Source organism: Terrapene carolina, unplaced genomic scaffold (genome assembly GCF_002925995.2).
Source record: "Terrapene carolina triunguis isolate 2854851 unplaced genomic scaffold, T_m_triunguis-2.0 Scaffold95, whole genome shotgun sequence".
Taxonomy (NCBI): domain Eukaryota; kingdom Metazoa; phylum Chordata; order Testudines; family Emydidae; genus Terrapene; species Terrapene triunguis.
In genome coordinates, this window is record NW_020664446.1 from 47,403,759 (window position 1) to 47,421,962 (window position 18,204).

At 45.0% G+C, this 18,204-nt stretch overlaps 1 protein-coding gene across 2 annotated transcripts in view; it reads right to left on the reverse strand.

Annotated features, from left to right (window-relative positions):
- The window catches only part of REEP3 (receptor accessory protein 3), a 72,313-nt gene extending 61,080 nt beyond the window's left edge, over positions 1-11,233 (reverse strand). For both annotated transcript variants that reach the window (XM_024209273.2, XM_024209271.2), the window contains exon 1: positions 11,139-11,233. Coding sequence is in view for 1 of the 2 variants with exons in the window: in XM_024209271.2 (XP_024065039.1) it covers positions 11,139-11,170 (32 nt within the window). In the remaining variant the exon portion in view is untranslated. The remainder of the gene's footprint in view (positions 1-11,138) is intronic.
- Between the last annotated feature and the right edge of the window lie 6,971 nt (positions 11,234-18,204).

Sequence of the window (18,204 nt, forward strand, 5' to 3'; positions counted from 1 at the left end):
TGAAGTGGGTTTTAACCCATGAAAGCTTATGCCCAAATAAATGTGTTAGTCTCTAAGGTGCCAGAAGAACTCTTTTTTTTTTTTTAATTTAAAGATCATTGACAATCCCTTTGCAGTGTCTCATTCATGTTCTTTTTCATAGTCTTCAAAACCTGAAGTTTCTATCATGGCAAGTTATTTTCATATAGTGTAAATTCTGGAATTTCATGACAAATTTCAGTTGTCTTTTAAAAGATCAAACAGCTTGTCCATGGCAAACAGATAGCTTCCCTTTAAACATGAAACATATGGGACAGGGGCTGTTTGTTACAGATTCACATCTTTTAGAGACCTGTGTTTTTATGGACTTGCTCATCAGGGATTAAAAGCCATCCGGATCCAAAATGCACATGAGGTATTTGGATACCAGATTTGGCTTTGGATCCTTAAGTTCCCAAAACGTATCTGTATTAACGTATTAGTTGTTGGCTTCACATAAGGCTGCAAAAGGTAAGTTATTCCACCACAGGTGTGGAAGTGTTTGTGAGCTTGAAACACATCTCAGTTAAGCATATTCTGGATATCAGAACATGCATGAATGTGGTTTTGTACTAGGAACACCCTTTCATGCCACAACACAATGCTTTTGGTATTCTTCCATCTGAAGACTCCCCCACATGCAGACATACCCCCCGCTGTGCCCCAACCACCTTCTCATGGATCCCCAACAAGCCCCTGTGCCTCCAGATTTCCCACTGAGCCACCCACACCCAGACTGCCCCACATAGAAACCTCTCACTCCACACCTGGATCCCCCCACACACTAAGCCCCTCCACACTTGGATCCCACTGGGCTGAACCTACCTACCAACACCTGGTGTGCTTGGTACAGAGCCCCAGGGTGTTTCTGGGGCAGGCCCAGCCCCTGCACTGTGTCAGGGTCAGATGCAGCCTCACTGCGGAGTCCCTGTACTGGGGAAGGTGGGGGCTTCAGTGTAATCTCCCACCTCAATGCAGCCAGTGGCCTGTGCTCCCCCCCACCATGATCCAGAATGCACATTTAATTGACAAATGAGATTTTCAGAATTTTAAATTGTGTGCATAATTTTTAGGTACAGAATTCCCTCATGAGTAACTGGTCCCATTACTCTCACCCATTCTCTTCCTGCAGCATGCAGTTTACTATCCCAAAGACTGAAATATTTTAGTTTAGCTTCAGTTTTTGGGCTTAATATAGTGGTATCTGGGTGAAAGGTATGGACATATGATATACAGGAGGTCAGACTGGGTGATCTAATGGTCCTTTCTGGCCTTACTCTATGAAACTACTAGCTCCCTATGTTGTATGGAGAAACCATTTTTATTCCTTAATGCTACCTGAAGCATTCTAGATCCATTTCAGGCTCCAATACTCTTGATAGCAATATAGAGTGGTGGGCAAGCGGGAGGGGAGACAGTACTTTACACTTATTGCTGTACATCAAAAAAATTGCACTGCACTCCGCAGAAAGAATACAGTAACCAATTTTTACAGATACAGAAGGCAAGTCACTGACAAGTTCACTTAAGGTCACACATGTTAGGGACAACTGTGAATAAAATCCAAGTCTTTTGTCTCTGAATTTTCTGTTCTCATCACTGGACCATATTGTTTCCCTTTAGAGCGTGCACCCTCAGTTCAAACGATGTATTATGCTCCAGGCTTTGGAAATTCAAGGAGACAAACAAGAAAAACCTTAGTCATGCTTCCCAAAGGTTTAACACAACTCAACATTATAAAGCATTTATTTGGGGCAGACAATGAAAACATCAAGCCAAAGTTGTTTGTACAAGCTTCTCTTCAAAACTTATTTAAACATATTATAATTTAAAACAAAACCAAGCAGCATTTCAAGTGTTACATGATGCTGGGTATTTTTATCATCACTAACAAAACTTTTATTCAAACATCAATTTCCCACAAATTTTGTTTAAAAATCAGTATTAAGAGTACTGTAGATGACAAAGCTAGGAATGGAGTTGCAAGTCAGTGTGTCACCTCAGTTAAATGCAGACAAGTGCAAAATGTGTGTCAAGTGGACACACGTTTTAAGCCAGGGGTCTCAAACTCAAATGACCATGAGGGCCACATGAGGACTAGTACATTGGCCCAAGGGCCGCATTACTGACACCTCCCCCCCCCCCCCCCGCTGCCCTCAGCCCCGCCCCCACTCCACCCCTTCCATGAGGCCCCTTCCATGAGGCCCCGCCCCTGCCCCACCTCTTCCCACCCCTTCCCTGTCCCCATTCCAACCCCTTCCCCGAAATCCCCACCCCAACTCTGCCCTCTCCCTGCTCCTAGAGGGTGCAGGAGGGGTGTGGTGGGGGCTCAGGGCAGGGAGTTGGGGTGTGGGGTGCAGGAGGGATGAGGGGTACAGCAAGGGGTCAGGGTGCGGCAGGGGGCTCAGGGCAGGGGATTGGGGTACAAGAGGAGTGCGGGGTGCAGCAGGGGGTTCAAGGCAGGGGGTCAGGGTGCAGGGTGCGGCAGGGGGCTCAGGGCACGGGGTTCGGCTGCAGGAGGGGTTCAGGGGGCAGGATCTGGCCCGGCGCGTACCAGGGGCAGGGCAGGCTCCCTGCCTGCCCTGCCCCCACAAGAGGCTGGAACGTGGGGGGGGGGGGGGTGGAGGGGCTGTTTTTCTGTTGCTTGAGGCACCGCCGCCAGCAGCTCCCATTGGCCGCAGTTCCCTGTTCCCGGCCAATGGGAGCTGCTGGGGGCACTGCTTGAAGCAACAGAAACACACAGCCCCTCCGCCCCCTCTTCCCCATGTTCCAGCCTCTTCCCGGAGCTGCGCAGGGCAGGCAGGCAGGGAGCATGCCCTGCTCCCAGTGCACGTCCGGCCGGAGCCACTCTGGTAAACACTGCGGGAGGGTGGGGGAGCTTGCGGGCCGCAGAAAATCACCCCGCGGGCCGCGGGCTTGAGACCCCTGTTTTAAGCAGTGGATGACACTAACATCATTCATCTATACAGTGACTGGTCAGTGTTCTAAGTGTCACTACCAGACTGAGCCACATCTGAATTGTGGACAGAAGCTGAGAATTATCTACCCTCAGAGCCATTCAGATGCCTCCAAAATAATTAAACAGCTACCAGGTTTTTGCCAAACAACATTTAAAACTGGACTGAGATAAACCCTTATTTAAAAAAATAAGACCATGTGGAGAACAATCCTACTTTGGAAGGTAATACACTACATGGCACAACCCATCTGTCACCAGCTTCTACACTTAAGTGGATTATCAGAAAAATTCCAATAGTGTCTCTAGGCAAAGGTAATGCTATGTCTACTGTATTAATGGTAGCATACTAACTCCAGGGTTTAAAGGCTGCTGCACTTACCCATCCCTCTCTTCCTTTAATATTCCAGGTTGGGGAAATAAGTCATGATTAAGGCTATGTTTTAGTTACAGGTATTTTTAGTACAAGTCATGGACAGGTCATGGGTAGTAAACAAAAATTCACAGCCATGATCGGTCCATGACTTTTACTATATACCCCTAACTAAAACTTGGGCCAGGACCCCCGCTGGGGGTCGGGGGGGGGGGGGGACGGGGGAGGGGGCGATGGGTGCCCGGGGGGTGCCCCCCTGCGGGGGCGGGGGGGGGGGGGGCAGGGCTGGCAGGCTCCCTACCCGGAATGTCCCTGCACCTCCTAAGGGAAGGGGCAACCAGGGGGGTTCTGGGCACTGCTCCCGCCACAAGCACCGGCTCCGCAACTCCCATTGGCCAGGAACCCACAGTGGTGGCACCCGCAGGTACAGGCGGAGCCCCCTTGCCCCTCCACCTAGGAGCTGCAGGGACATGCCGGTAGGAGCTGCCCCCCCCCGCCCCCAAGGTAAACGGAATCTGTGACTTCTGTGACAGACACACAGCCTTAGTCATGTTGAGTTCTAGTAATAAGTACAAGTGACAAGAAGCCAAGAGAATCTTCAGTTCTAATACGGACCCATAAATTATCTTTTGACAATACATCTGACCTTGCAACTCAATCAACCCAGTTGGCTAAGTTGCATGTACAATATCACAGCTTTTTCTCAGTTAAAAAGTCCCATGTATCGGAGACCTTTCACTTCTAAAGAGCATAACGTGGTAAGGGGGGGCGGGGGGGGGAACAGATTTTATTTATTTATTTATTTTAAATAAATAGGACATCTACTTTTGTTTACGTAGAACACATCACATTATTATTAGTGCCAAACATGCTGCTACAGAATAGTCTCGTTTTAGCCATACCAGGCTGTAACTGACATCTAGTATATAGATAATTTAGTTTCAAGTTATGACAATATATTGTCTTCCAGTAACTGGTATATACACAATTACTCAGACCCTACAAGTTAGAAAGAATGCTTTGATTCATACTTCAAGATCAGAAAAAAGTTTTTAAAAACAGCAGAAGTCACCAAAACATGTAGAAACAAGTCCACTCAGTCCTACTTCTTGTTCAGCATGTGACTTAGATAATGAAAATGAACACTCGTTGGTCTGCACTGCTTTGGATCATTATCAAGCAGAACGCGTCTTCAGCATGGAAGCATGTCATCTGGAATGGTGGCCGAAGCATGAAGGGGCATATGAATCTTTAGCGCATCTGGCACATTAATACTTTGCAATGCCAGCTACAACAATGCCATGCAAACGCCTGTTCTTACTTTCAGGTGAAATTGTAAACAAAAAGCAAGCAGCATTATCTCCTGCAAATGTAAACAAACTTGTTTCTCAAGTGTTTATTTTTATTTTTTTTAAACACAATTCTACATTTGTAAATTCAACTTCCATGATACAGAGATTGCAATACAGTACTTGTATGAGGTGAATTGAAAAATACTGGGTTTTTTGTTTATCATATTTACAGTGTAAATATTTGTAATCAAAAATTATAATATAAAGTGAGCAGTGTACACTTTGTATTCGGTGTTGTAATTGAAATCAATATATGATAATGTAGATAAACCCATAAATATTTAATAAACTTCAATTGGTATTCTATTGTTTAACAGTGCGATTAAAGCTGGGATTAATCACAATTAATTTGAGTTAATCATGAGTTAACTGTGATTAACTGACAGTCCTATAATAAAGCATTTGTGTAGACAAGTTCAGGTATTTCATGAAGGATTAGTCAAAGCACTGACAACACATGGGCCAGTTATTTTAACCCCTTCTAGTATTTTTCAAGACTATCCACACTTTTGACTAAAGTGTGGTCTAGCAGTTGAAGCACAGAACTATCAGATGGCTCTGTACTCCAATTCTGGCTCTGACCTTATTCCTTCCAGCCCTGGCAGGAACTACATATCACTGTAATTTTACTAACTCTGAGATTAGAAGAGTCTTCTGAAATTGAAGTCTAGAGAAACTACAATTTTAGGTTTTTGTTTTAAAGACACTTGGGGCAAAGTGCAAATATAGCAAATCCACTGACTGATAATAGATCAGCAGAGGGTCAGGTGATGTCTGCTTTAGGTGAATCTGCTGCTGCTCTTCTGGCTACCAAATAGAGAGCAGTAGGTCAGCCAGGAGGCACAGGTTCTATGGCAGTTGGGACAACAGTTGGAGACCTGGAGGGACAGCAATGAAGGCAGCTGTTCCAGGCGGCTGCTCAGGATGAATAAAACCAGGGTTTCTGGAGTTGTCTGTGTGCAATCTAAATATACAGGACTCATGTAGATAGTATAGATAAGACCAACTGCACCATACCCAAAAAGAACAGGAGTACTTGTGGCACCTTAGAGACTAACAAATTTATTAGAGCATAAGCTTTCGTGGGCTACAACCCACTTCTTCGGTGATAATTGCACCATACCCAATTCAGTTATTTTCCTTTTCAAACACTAGACAACTCAACTTCTGCAAGGCCCCGATATAAACACTGTATGGCTGAGGGGCACCAATGTTTAGATCTTTCCCACTGTGTCGTTCTATTTCCAAGCCCACAAAACAGGGTCCAGCAGAACAGGGCCGGGGGAGGGGGACGGGGCAGGGCAGAGGAGCAGATCAAGAAGCAAGAAAGGGAATTTATCAGGGCAAGGAGCCAGAGCATGCCTGGGAGTTGGGTAAAAGATGTAGAAGTAGGAAGGAATCCAAGACAGAAGACCATTTAACTGAAAGCCTCTTCTTATAGTAGGGGCCATGAAAAATGTGCCACGGACCATGAAATCTGGTCTCTCTTTCCCATCAAGACTGGTCTTTTGTGTTCTTTTACCCTAAGCTACACAGATTTCATTGGGGAGAATAGCATTTCTCAAATTGGGGGTCCTGACGCAAAAGGGAGTCACAAGGTTATTTTAGGGGGATTCCGGTATTGCAACCCTTACTTCTGCACTGCCTTCAGAGCTGGGCGGCCAGAAAGTGGCAGTTGTTCGCCAGGCGCCCAGCTCTCAAGGCAGCACCCCACCAGCTACAGCACAGAAGTAAGGGTGGCAATACCATACCCTGCCATGCTTACTTCTGCATAGCTGCTGGCAACAGCTCTGCCTTCAGAGCTGGGCTCCTGGCCTGCAGCCGCTGCTCTCCAGCCGCCCAGCGGCAGCACAGAAGTAAGGGTAGCAATAACCCTACAATAACCTTGCGACCCCCCACTTAACTCTTTTTGGGATCAGGACCCCTATAATTACAACACCATGAAATTTCAGATTTAAATAGTTGAAATCATGAAATTTAGGATTTTTTAAATCCCCTGACCGTGAAGTTCACCAAAATGGACCGTGCATTTGGTAGAGCCCTCCTTATAGCATGCCCCATACCGTCTCCTGACCTACTTCCTCCTTTCCCACTCCAGCTCCTTTCCCTCACCAACTCCATTTCGGTTTTCACACCCCTAACCCCACACAGGACCTGGTCTCTTGCCCCACAGTCCCTTAGTTTACCCTCCTGGATGCAGTCATCCCTCCTCCTGCCTCCACCTTTCTGAGACACTGGATATAGCCACTTTGTCAGGGCTTTGCAGATAGGAAATGGGGCAAGCAGAGTATGGAGGGGTCTAAGACGTGTACTTTTAAACATCTCCCCTTCTCCCAGCAAAGACAAAAATTATCTGAGCCTCTCAAGGAGAGTAGATAAAGAGCAGAACCACACTACATACTGCCTCAGTTCTCCCCTTCCTCCCCATAAAAATCTGAAAAGTGGGGATAACAACCTGCTTCTTTCACAGGCTGCTGTAGCACTAATTTACTTTTAAGTCTCTGGATGAGAGAAGTGCCAAGTACAACATTCAGGCATTTTGTGTGACATAATGCCCAGCTTTATCATTATGGGCCACATGTCATAATTACAAACTGAGGCTCTCAGCCATGGTTATTCTAGGACTGTTGCTTTCAACAATACATTAAACTACTACATGAGATGGCTGACTCTGCTTTTATACCCACTGAAGTTCTTATCAAACATTATATGTGACCTAATGCAGTAACTGAAATAAATGGAAGCAGGTGACTGCATACTTAGCTATACATTTGACATTAGGATGCGTACATATGACTGTAGCATTAAGTAAGTGATGTAAACATTAATTAGCAATATCTTTGACTACAACATTTGTTTGCAAACTGGGTAAGTTGACTAAAGATTTTTCTGGACTCATTTGAGCATCCGCTATCAAGACTGAACAGTTCGTTTGGGGCTTTGCTCAGTGAAGTTTGTCAAAACAAAAAGCTTAAGTTACAGGGACAATTGTCAGAATCCAAAATGAGGGACAAGACAGCAGCAGAGAAATAAGCTCAACAACATGGGAATGATTTCCTTACAACAAATAAAAAGTGTACAGCCTCAGCTTCATGACTATTACTGTAAATAGTTTACAGCAGAAACAGCAAAAAATATCAGCTTCATGACAAAAGCATTTTCTCTAAAATGGATAGAGATTATTAAGCAGTTTAGGTCAGAGTGTAGGCATTTTCGTTACAATATAGCAGTCAATATTTGAATACATAAAAGGCCTAACATTTTTCACTTTTAGAATTTATCCTCTTCAGTGCCATCTTACTGTTGGCATTGAGAGCATCCACAGGAAAGCTAGTGCACCAGCACATCTCCTTCTCCACATTTGTTTCCTCATCTTTTATGGCCATACACTCACTCAGCACCCCTCCCACCCTCTACTCCAACACCTATTTTCTCTTGGTGCAGCCAGGGAAGGACTATGGGACATGCTAAACCCAGATCTCCGGTGCCAGGGTAGAACGCAGCCTGGATAGCGCAGGCAGAGATACCATGCAGCTCTACCGGCCTCCAGCATCCCCCGCTCCCTGTAGAAAGACCCAGCATCCAGACTGCAGTGCCGCTCCCTGCTGCTTTCCTGTCCACAGCTTCCCCTCCCAGTCCACAGCACTGGGACACTGCCAGGGGCTCCCCAGTTGGGAAAGGATTGGGCACCTCAGTCCATTATTACCTGAGAGAGAAGAAGGTCACTGGCCATAGGCAGGTTTGCAGGAACGCAGCCAGGGAAGAAAGCACTGAGGTTGGATGGACCTCTCCCTGAGCTCTCTGGGCAAGTCGCAGTGCTTCCTTCCTTAGTTGCAACCTAACATATCTGCCTACAACTAGGGTCTATCTTCAAAAAAAAAAAAAAAAAAAAAAAAAAAAAAAAAAAAAAAAAAAAAAAACAAAAAAAAAAAAAAAAAAAAAAAAAAAAAAAAAAAAAAAAAAAAAAAACAGTTGTCTATATGCAGCATGTCAGTTGCTAATGTCTGAATCCCATTAACATTGTAGTCAATCAGATAGGATTGGTTCTCAGGAAAGTGCTGCTGATAACCAAAAGACGCCTTGTCAGGATTGGTAGCATCCCTTGTATTTTGTTCTTGTGACAACTTTCTCTGGTGAGTATTTTTTTTTTAAGTGTTTCTAATAAGCATTTTGAATGCTGTGAAATGTAAGAAGCCCCATTGTAGTTGTTCCTAAAAATTCTGCACCATTCATCTTCATTAAAACTGTTGCTGAACAAGTGTTTTAAACAGTTAACTTGCTTGTTTTTTTAAAGAATCACATGCTATGGAAATATAGCTATTAATTAATACAATAATTACGTTTAAGCTACATGCCTATTGTATACTCTAATAAAGGGGGGGGGGAGGAAAATTGCCAGTCACATTGTAAGAGAAGCTCTGGTATCACACAAAGCTACTCTTGGGTTAGTATGTACATATATGAATTGTGGTCAGGGAACCAGTTGTCCTCATAAATTCAGCAGATATAGCTTACACAGTTATGATTTTTAGCAAAGTCTGAAGGTGTAATGTTATCGACTATTTAGTAGCTAAAACCCCACCCTGTCAAACGGGTGTGCCAGTTGGGCTAAATAGTCCATCATCTATGTAGTCTCCCTACTACAATCAAATTGTTACGTGCAAATTAGCTGTAAAGTCAATATGGTGATTAGTTTAGTTACCCATCTCTGATATCACAATGGTCTAGGACGCTTGAAGCATTGATACTTGAGTACCCCCACACAAGTCAAAATGGCTGATGCTTAAATTCTAGGATAACAAACTTCAAAACCCAGTGAGGATTGTTGAAAATATCACCAGGTTCAAAGAGCCCTGAACCATGCTTATAGCTCTGTCCATCACTTCACACTCACTCAGACTTTACAAGTATCAGAGGGGCAATCCTGGAATCTTATTCCAGATACCTATTGGCCAGAGGCATGGCAGGGCCACCCAGAGGATTCTGGGGCCTGGGGTCTTCGGTGGCGGGGGGCCCCCGCCACTGAATTGCCACCAAAGACCCGGCACTTCGGCGGCGGGTCCCGGGGCGGGAGGACCCCCCCCCCGCCGCGGGTCTTCAGGGCACTTTGGCGGTGGGTCCCGGGGCGGAAGGACCCCCCGCCGCCGAATTGTAGCCAAAGACCCGGAGCAGAAGAAGCTCCGGGGACCTGGGCCCTGTGAGAGTTTTCCGGTCCTTCACCGGAGCGAGTGAAGGACCCCACTCCAGGGGCCCCGAAAAACTCTCATGGGGCCCCCAGCGGGGCCTGGGGAAAATTGCCCCACTTGCCCCTCCCCCCGGGCAGCCCTGAGGCATGGTTGAGTCTCTCCCCAACTCACTATTACAGCAACTTTTTAATTTTAAGCACCAGCAATCTGGTTCCATTTTGGTTTAGGTGGAGCCCATCCTTCCTGTATAAGCTCCCCCTTTCCCAAAAGTTTCCTCAGTTCCTAATAAATCTAGACCCCCTGCTCCCTACACCACCATCTCATCCACACAGTGAGACCCTGCAGTTCTGCCTGTCTAACTGGCCTTGCATGTGGAACTGGAAGCATTTCAGAGAATGCTATCACAGAGACCCTGGACTTCAATCTCTTACCTAGCAGCCTTAATTTGGTCTCCAGGACCTCTCTCTTATCCTTCCCTATGTCATTGGTACCTACATGTACCACAACCACCAACTCCTCCCCAGCACTACACATAAGCCTATCTAGATGACTTGAGAGATCTACAACCTTTGCACCTGGCATGCAAGTCACCATGCACTTCTCCCAGTCATCACATACCCAGCTATCTATGTTTCTAATGATCAAATTGCCCATTACTAATACCCATCTCTTCCTAATAACTGGAGTTCCCTCCCCCAGAGAGGGATGGAAACATTTCCATGGGTTACTAAGCCGCTGGAAGGATACGCAGACAAAGGTGAAGCCCGTACACAAACAAAGCAGGCTGCCCGAGGGCACAGGAATCTGGCTCAGACTGTCACGCTGGGAGCAGGGAGCCCTCTGGAGACACAGCCCTGGGGGCCCATTCCCCAGGACTCGGCCCCCCCCCCCCCCCCCCGATATCTAGTTACCGCAATGACAGCAACCAGACAAGGGGCCAAACCGGGGACACCAGGCCCTAAGTGCCACCCGCTGCCACGGGCCCAGGAGCAGAGGGGCCACCGGGCGGCGCTTCGGCTGCACAGGGCGGCCTTCGCATCCCATCTTGATGCCACTAAGGAGACGCTAACAACACCCTCCGGGGCGCACAGCTGAACCGCACCTCCACCCCGCCAGCTGCGCAGGGGCCTCGGCAGGATCGCGATGGGCACCGGCCCCCGAGCCATCTCCCCGGCTCCCCCAGGCCGACCCCTCCCCACACGAGAAAGGAAACACCTGGGCTCTGGAGCACGGTCCCCCCAGGAGTCACTTACACAACCGCTCGGGAAATCATCCACGACACCATCTTGGCCCAGGCAGCTGCCGCCTCTCGCCACCAACGGCAGCGGGACTCCAGACCCCAGAGCCCGGCACTCCCCCTACTCCTTCCTCCCTGGTCCTGCAGCCCCGCCCACTCCACTCCGAGCCTCGGAACAGGCCACGCCTCTAAGACGTAATTGGTTGCAGCACAAGGTGCTGCCCCTACGCTAGTTGGGTTGCGCAGGCGCTGTGCTCACGTCCGAGGGCCCTTGATATAGCGAGCGCATGCGCCTAGCTCTCTCTGGGCGGGGCTGGGTCTCCTTTGGCTTTAGCCTGCGGAGGTTCCCACCAAGACCGGGGGTAACAGCTCTTCCGCCTGCCTGGCCGGGGTCTGGAACCCCGCACTGTTCAGCGGGCGGCTGGCACCTCGGGTTTGCTCATTTGTCTTTACAGCCCCCAGCACAGAACAGAGCCGGTGGAGGCAGGGCCACGCGGGGGAGGGGATCAGTCTTTCTCCCAGGAACACAGATACAACAGCAGCTGCCTTATAGTCCCAGTGAAGGGGTCCCGGTTGGGGGAGTGGGAGGCAGGTCTAATCAAAGGCTAATAACGGGCATCTCCAGCTACCTGCCTGTGAACTGGCCAAGTGTCACCACAGGGCAAACTTAAAACTGATTTTTTTCAACACCATAAATTACTTCTCCAGCTAGCCAGTTCTAGTGCAAGAAAGGACAGGCTAGTAACGATTTAACTCAGCTATGATGACTCAACCATCGAGTTATAGCATAAACTAGCTAATTCCTCTTTAACACAGTGTTAGACTGAGACATAAAATGCACACACAAGTGAGATTATTTCAGCTTGTCGGGAAGAAGCCTAAAACTATCTGAAGGGCTCCTGTAGTACCAAGGAGCAATTGAGGACATAGATAGGACAAAGGAGCTAAATCACTTCCTTGCATCAGTCTTCAAAGGATAAAGATATCTACTCCACTGTGACCCTTTTTCAGGTAATAAAGAGGAGGTACTGTCACAAAATAAACGTGTCAAAACAGGGAGGGTGCTGGAACAAACTCATGAAACAGCAAAGTCACCAGCTGTTAATCCAAGAGGACTGAAGGCTTTCAAGTGAGCCTAAAATGTAGGCCACTGAGTTTAGCTTTAGTACTAGCAAAGTTGGCTGAAACAGTAAATTATTAAAAAAAAAAAAACTATATGATATGCCCTAACAATTACAGTTCCTGTAAAAGAAAATCGTACCTCCAGTCAACATGCTCAAATAATTGTAGTAATTAAAATAGTGCAGTGGGGTCCAAACTTTTCCTGTTATGCCGCCCCCCCCCCCTTCCCCACAAATGGAATCTGCCCGTCCCCCCCCCCCCTCCATTACTGCACAGCCAAGGCTTCCTCAGCAGAGGAACTTGGGGCAAAACTGGGGATGGGGGAGAAGCTGGGGCTAGAGGTGGAGCTGCCCTGGGGACAGAGAAGGAATGAGGGCAGAGCTGGGACCAGAGATGGGTGTCGCTCCCTTCCCGCCCGCCATGGGGGCTGGCCCCGACCTTCCCACATGCCACCCCAAATGTTCCTCCCACAGTTTGGGGATCACCTAAATAATGGATGAAGAAAAATTGATTGACATTAGGCTTTTCATAAAGCCTTTAACAATATCTTTTTTTAGGGACTATAAGGAATCCAGGAGTACTGGAATGAGATGCAATATACAATCAGATTAGAAACTGACTAAGAAACAAAAGTCATAGGTAGGAGTAAAAGGTAAATTTTTCACCAGGACAAAGGTTAATAGTACAATGCTTCTAGGTACAAAGGGTGGTGTTTATTCATGATGTGGAAAAAGGTGTCAAACAGTGAGGTGACAACATTTGCAGATGACATTTAAGTCAATCAAGACTAGAAAAGACTGAGGAACTTCAGTAAAACGTAATCCTAAATGAAAGGACAGCACAATAGCAGATGGAAGACCAAGGACACAGTAGGCCCATTACTCAATGAGGGGGGGAAATAACAACAGAAAATGTGGAAATGGCTTAATGACTTCTTTGTTTCAGTTTTCACCAAAAAGGTTGGTGGTGGTTGGATGTCTAACACAGTGAATATCAGTTAAAATGAGGAAGGTCCAGAGGCTAAAATAGGAAAAGAACAAGTTAAAAATTACTTACACAAGTTAGATGTCTTCAAGTCACCAGGGCCTGATGAAATGCATCCTAGAATACTCAAGGAGCTGACTGAGGAGATATCTGAGCCCTTAGCAATTATCTTTGAAAAGTCATGGAAGATGTCATGGAAGATTCCAGAAGATTGGAAAAGGACAAATATAGTGCCCATCTATAAAAAGAGAAATAAGGACAACCCGCGAATTACAGACCAGTCAGCTTAACTTCTGTAGCTGGAAAGATAGTGGAGCAAATAATTAAGCAATCAATTTGCAAACATCTAGAAGATAATAAGGTGATCAGTAACAGTCATCATGGCTTTGCCAAGAACAAATAGTGTCAAACCAACCTGATAGCTTTCTTTGACAGGGTAACAAGCCTTGTGGATAGGGGGGAAGTGGTAGATGTGGTATATCTTCATTTTAGTAAAGCTTTTTATACTGTCTCACATGATCATCTCATAAACCAACTAGGGAAATGCATCCTAGATGGAGCTACTATAAGGTGAGGGCAAAACTGGTTGGAAAACCATTCCCAGAGAGTAGTTATCAGTGGTTCACAGTCATGCTGGAAGGACATAACGAGTGGGGTCCCGCAGGGATCAGTTCTGGGTCGGGTTCTGTTCAATATTTTCATCAATGATTTAGATAATGGTATAGAGGATATACTTATAAAGTTTGCGGACAAAAACCAAGTTGGGAGGGGTTGCTTTGGAGGATAGGATTAAAATTCAAAATGATCTGGACAAACCGGAGAAATGGTCTGAAGTAAATAGGATGAAATTCAATAAGGACAAACGCAAAGTACTCCACTTAGGAAGGAACAATCAGTTGCGCACATACGAAATGGGAAATGACTACCTAAGAAGGAATACTGCGGAAAGGGATCTGGGGGTCATAGTGGACTATAAGCTAAATATGAATCAACAGTGTAACACTTGCAAAAAAAGCAAACATCATTCTGGGATGTATTAGCAGGAGTGTAAGCAAGACAGGAGAAGTAATTCTTCCGCTCTACTCCGCACTGATTAGGCCTCAACTGGAATATTGTGTCCAGTTCTGAGCGCCACATTTCAGGAAAGATGTGAACAAATTGGAGAAAGTCCAGAGAAGAGCAACAAAAATGATTAAAGGTCTAGAAAACATGACCAATGAGTGAAGATTGCAATCCATCCCATCATCCAGATCACTAATGAAGATGTTGAACAAAACTTGCCCCAGGATGGACCTGGGCACTCCGCTTGTATTGAGGCTGACCACAAGTTACCTTGGACTGATGTTATAGAATGGTTTGGGGGGAGCTAGTAGTGAACTGGCTTTGACTGGATAAATAAGCAAAGAGATAAGCAAGCCCCAGGGCTGTGAAGTGTGGGAATAAAAAACAGCATTGTTTCCTGCCAGAGCCTGCTTGTGGGTGAATACGCCCCCCCGTTAGAAGGAGATGATGATTAAAAACGGCTATGCGAATTGCTTTAGATGAACAATCTCATCTGCGGACCCTGGCCTTGCGGGTGACCAGGAATTCCCCACACTGGAGCAGTGCCTGCTACGAGCCCGCAGGGACAAGGCTGGAGGGTCTGGGACTGCCCGTAGCAGAAGAAGCGTAAGCATTGATTTTTGCTTGCTTGCTTGCTTGAAAGCACGTATTTAGTAACGTGTGAAGGCTGGGAAGCTTATTATACTTTTGCAATAAAACCGGTTATACTTATGCACCTGGTGTGGCTTCATTGAGGTGTATCCAAGCCCCCTCCCCTTTGGCTCGACAGCTTGATACTGGCTGCCAACTAGACATCAAGCCGTTGATCACTACCCGTTGAGCCCAACGATCTAGCCAGCTTTCTATCCACCATATAGTCTATTCATCCAATCCATACTTCTTTAACTTGGTGTCAAGAATACTGTGGGAGACCGTATCAAAAGCTTTGCTAAAATCAAGGTATATCATGTCCACCACTTTCCCCATATCCACAGAGCCAGTTAGCTCATCATAGAAGGCAATCAGGTTGGTCAGGCATGATTTGCCCTTGGTGAATCCATGTTGACTGTTCCTGATCACCTTCCTCTCCTCCAAGTGCTTCAAAATGGATTCTTTGAGGACCTGCTCCACAATTTTTCCAGAGACTGAGGTAAGGACTTTGGGATTAAAAACTATGGTGGTTACAGAATAAAAGGTCAATTTAAACTGTAACTCAGGATTGCAAGGGATAACTTGCACAAAAAGGGGGATAGAGGAATGTGGTTGTTGCATCATTTAACATACTGCCTCTGAAACTAATTTTTTTAAACGGTCTTACCCAGATAGGATTCTTCTAGAAACATGCATGAAATGAAAGCAGCAATCTAGCCCTTCATTTATACACACTTCAAATAAGGAAACATCTCCAGTGTTGCAGTTAACAAGGCTGACTTCAACAGTGAAGTTTCAAGATATAAGAAGTTATGGGAAGATTAAAATTTAGGCTCCAGTTCTGTAAGCTGTTCTGTGCAAGCAGAGCCTTGTGCCCCCATTTGCTTCAATGGAGTTCTGTAGGATTCTGCATCACCCAGTGTATAATGCAGGATTGGGGGCTTAAGTTCCCAGCACTTATGTTGAACTAATATACAATATCACTCCTTACTGCAAGCAAGGTATTTGATAACATCTCACAAATATCCCTCCCCAAAAGAGTTAAACATTATTGTACTTACTGTTAGATGTAACTATATTCAGTGATTCCGTAGGTTGCATACTACATTTTATTTCATACAATCACTGTGTGCTTAAGAGGGAAAACTATTCTTTAACAAAAGGACTACCCCCCCACCACCACCCATAACCTTTTCTGCAGAAAAGGATTTATTTTGCATTTGTTCCCATGGAAACACTGTCCCTAGTGGAAAGCAGAATTTACATTTAAAGACATTTTTAAAGGTAAAGGCAGATCACAGTTAAATGTAATTTCTCTTAAGATAATATTTTATTTTGTAGGATGTTTGAGACTCAAGACAGATAATACATTACAACAGGACTAGTAATTTAAGTCATATAGGAAGACAAATATAAAGAAACAATAGAAGATTCCCAATACAATATTTTAATTCACATAAGAGAGAGATGACACCATATATTGGAAAAATAAGAAGCAAGCTGGCAATGAAATCCATTTTATGTATCACCTCCAAACTTTTTGATGGTCTTCTATTAAACTTGAAATCCTAAGACAAAAAGAACAAACAAACAGAACAAATCCCACACAATTTTGGCCATCTCGTTATGAAAAAACTTTTCACAAATCCAAGATATCAAACATTCCCTTTTAATAGCTAAGAGTTTTTAATAACAATATGTTTTAACTGTATTTTGATAACCCCTCTTATCGACTGCTTGCACTTGCTTTTCTTGGTCTCACTTGTAGAGTGCTTTAAATATATGAACATTAATGATTAATCCTCAACATCCTTTTGAGGTGGGCAAAATGTTTTCCCCATTTCACAGCTGGGGAGACAGACATTAAGTGACATGAAGAAGGCTACTTATTGAGTTTTTGGCAAGGCCTGAATTGTCAATCAGGAATTCTTGGATTTCAGTTTCTTTGACTGTTCTGTTTTTCATATTATATCAATAGAATACAAGATCTCATGCAAAATCTACATGTTGTATCTATTTACAGTGGTTTCTGTACTAACTTTCTTCCTGCATTTTCTTCTATTCATAGAAGCAAATTTAGGCCCTGATCATCACTTGGGCAGACTTATGTTCATGAAGAGCCCCAATGACTTAAAGGGACTTCACTCATTGCAAGATCTGACCTGGAGGTGCTACCAGATATTTTGTTGAAGTACAGCAGCTGACGCTTTTTGCGGAAGTGTGATTCCCAACTGTGACATTTCTTGCTATGATACTGTGTTCTTACATGATATCACATCCCATTATAGAATCAGTCTGTGATAACTGGTAATTAGCATGGCTATGTTTTATAGTTAGAGATAGAACAACGAAAGCATAGCTTGGGCTCTAGGAGCCCACAACGTATTTATAGAAATACAGTAACATGATACCAGCAGTTTCCCTAAAACAAAACAATCAGGGATACATTTTCCTCTTCCTATTTGTGATATGGCACATTCATACAGTTGGGGTATTATTTGATTTTGTAAATACTTACTAGTTTGGGAGATTACAGTGTTACCAGTTCTCATGATTTTAATTACAAGTCTCAGTATGTTTAATGTTTTTCTTTAAGCCCCAACTCCTAATGTCATTATGTAAAAATCTCAGTTTGCAGTTAAAGAGATTTTTAGCCTGCATGGCTGCAGAGAAAAGCTTGAAAATATGAGCCCTAAAGTCTCAAAAATTAAAAAGATGATAAGACTAGCTAGAATGTGTTATTTTTAAAAATCTTATAATTTTTAAACTAATTTCATGAGGTTTTAGGGCCTGCATCAATCTTTGAATACTTATGGTTGGCAATACTGAGTACACTGTTTAAAAATGGTTTCTTTATATTTTGCAGAGCTGATACCAGTCAGCTCTGTGTTCTTGGGGAACCAGGGTGCAGTATCCAGCCTGACTCATGAAAGACACGCGCCCCTCCCCCCCCAGCCTCTGCTTAAACCAAAACCCATCAGAGGAAAAAACTTGCGGAGAGCAGTGAAGGGCGTTGGGAGACACACCTAGGCCCCTCCTGACAAGGGTGACAAGATTAAGACATCTCCATTAGCATACAGAATGGAGACCAGAGACAACTCCCCTAGCCTCATCTGCATGAAAGATGGGACAGAGAGACATCTCAATTTACATACAGAATGGAGAACAGAGAACCGCACTGAACTCTGGGACCAGAAAAAGCAGGGAAGCATTGCATCCTGGGAATCTCTGCTCCAGATGCTAATGAACCTACACCTGCACACACCAAGCTCAGCAGTTATCAG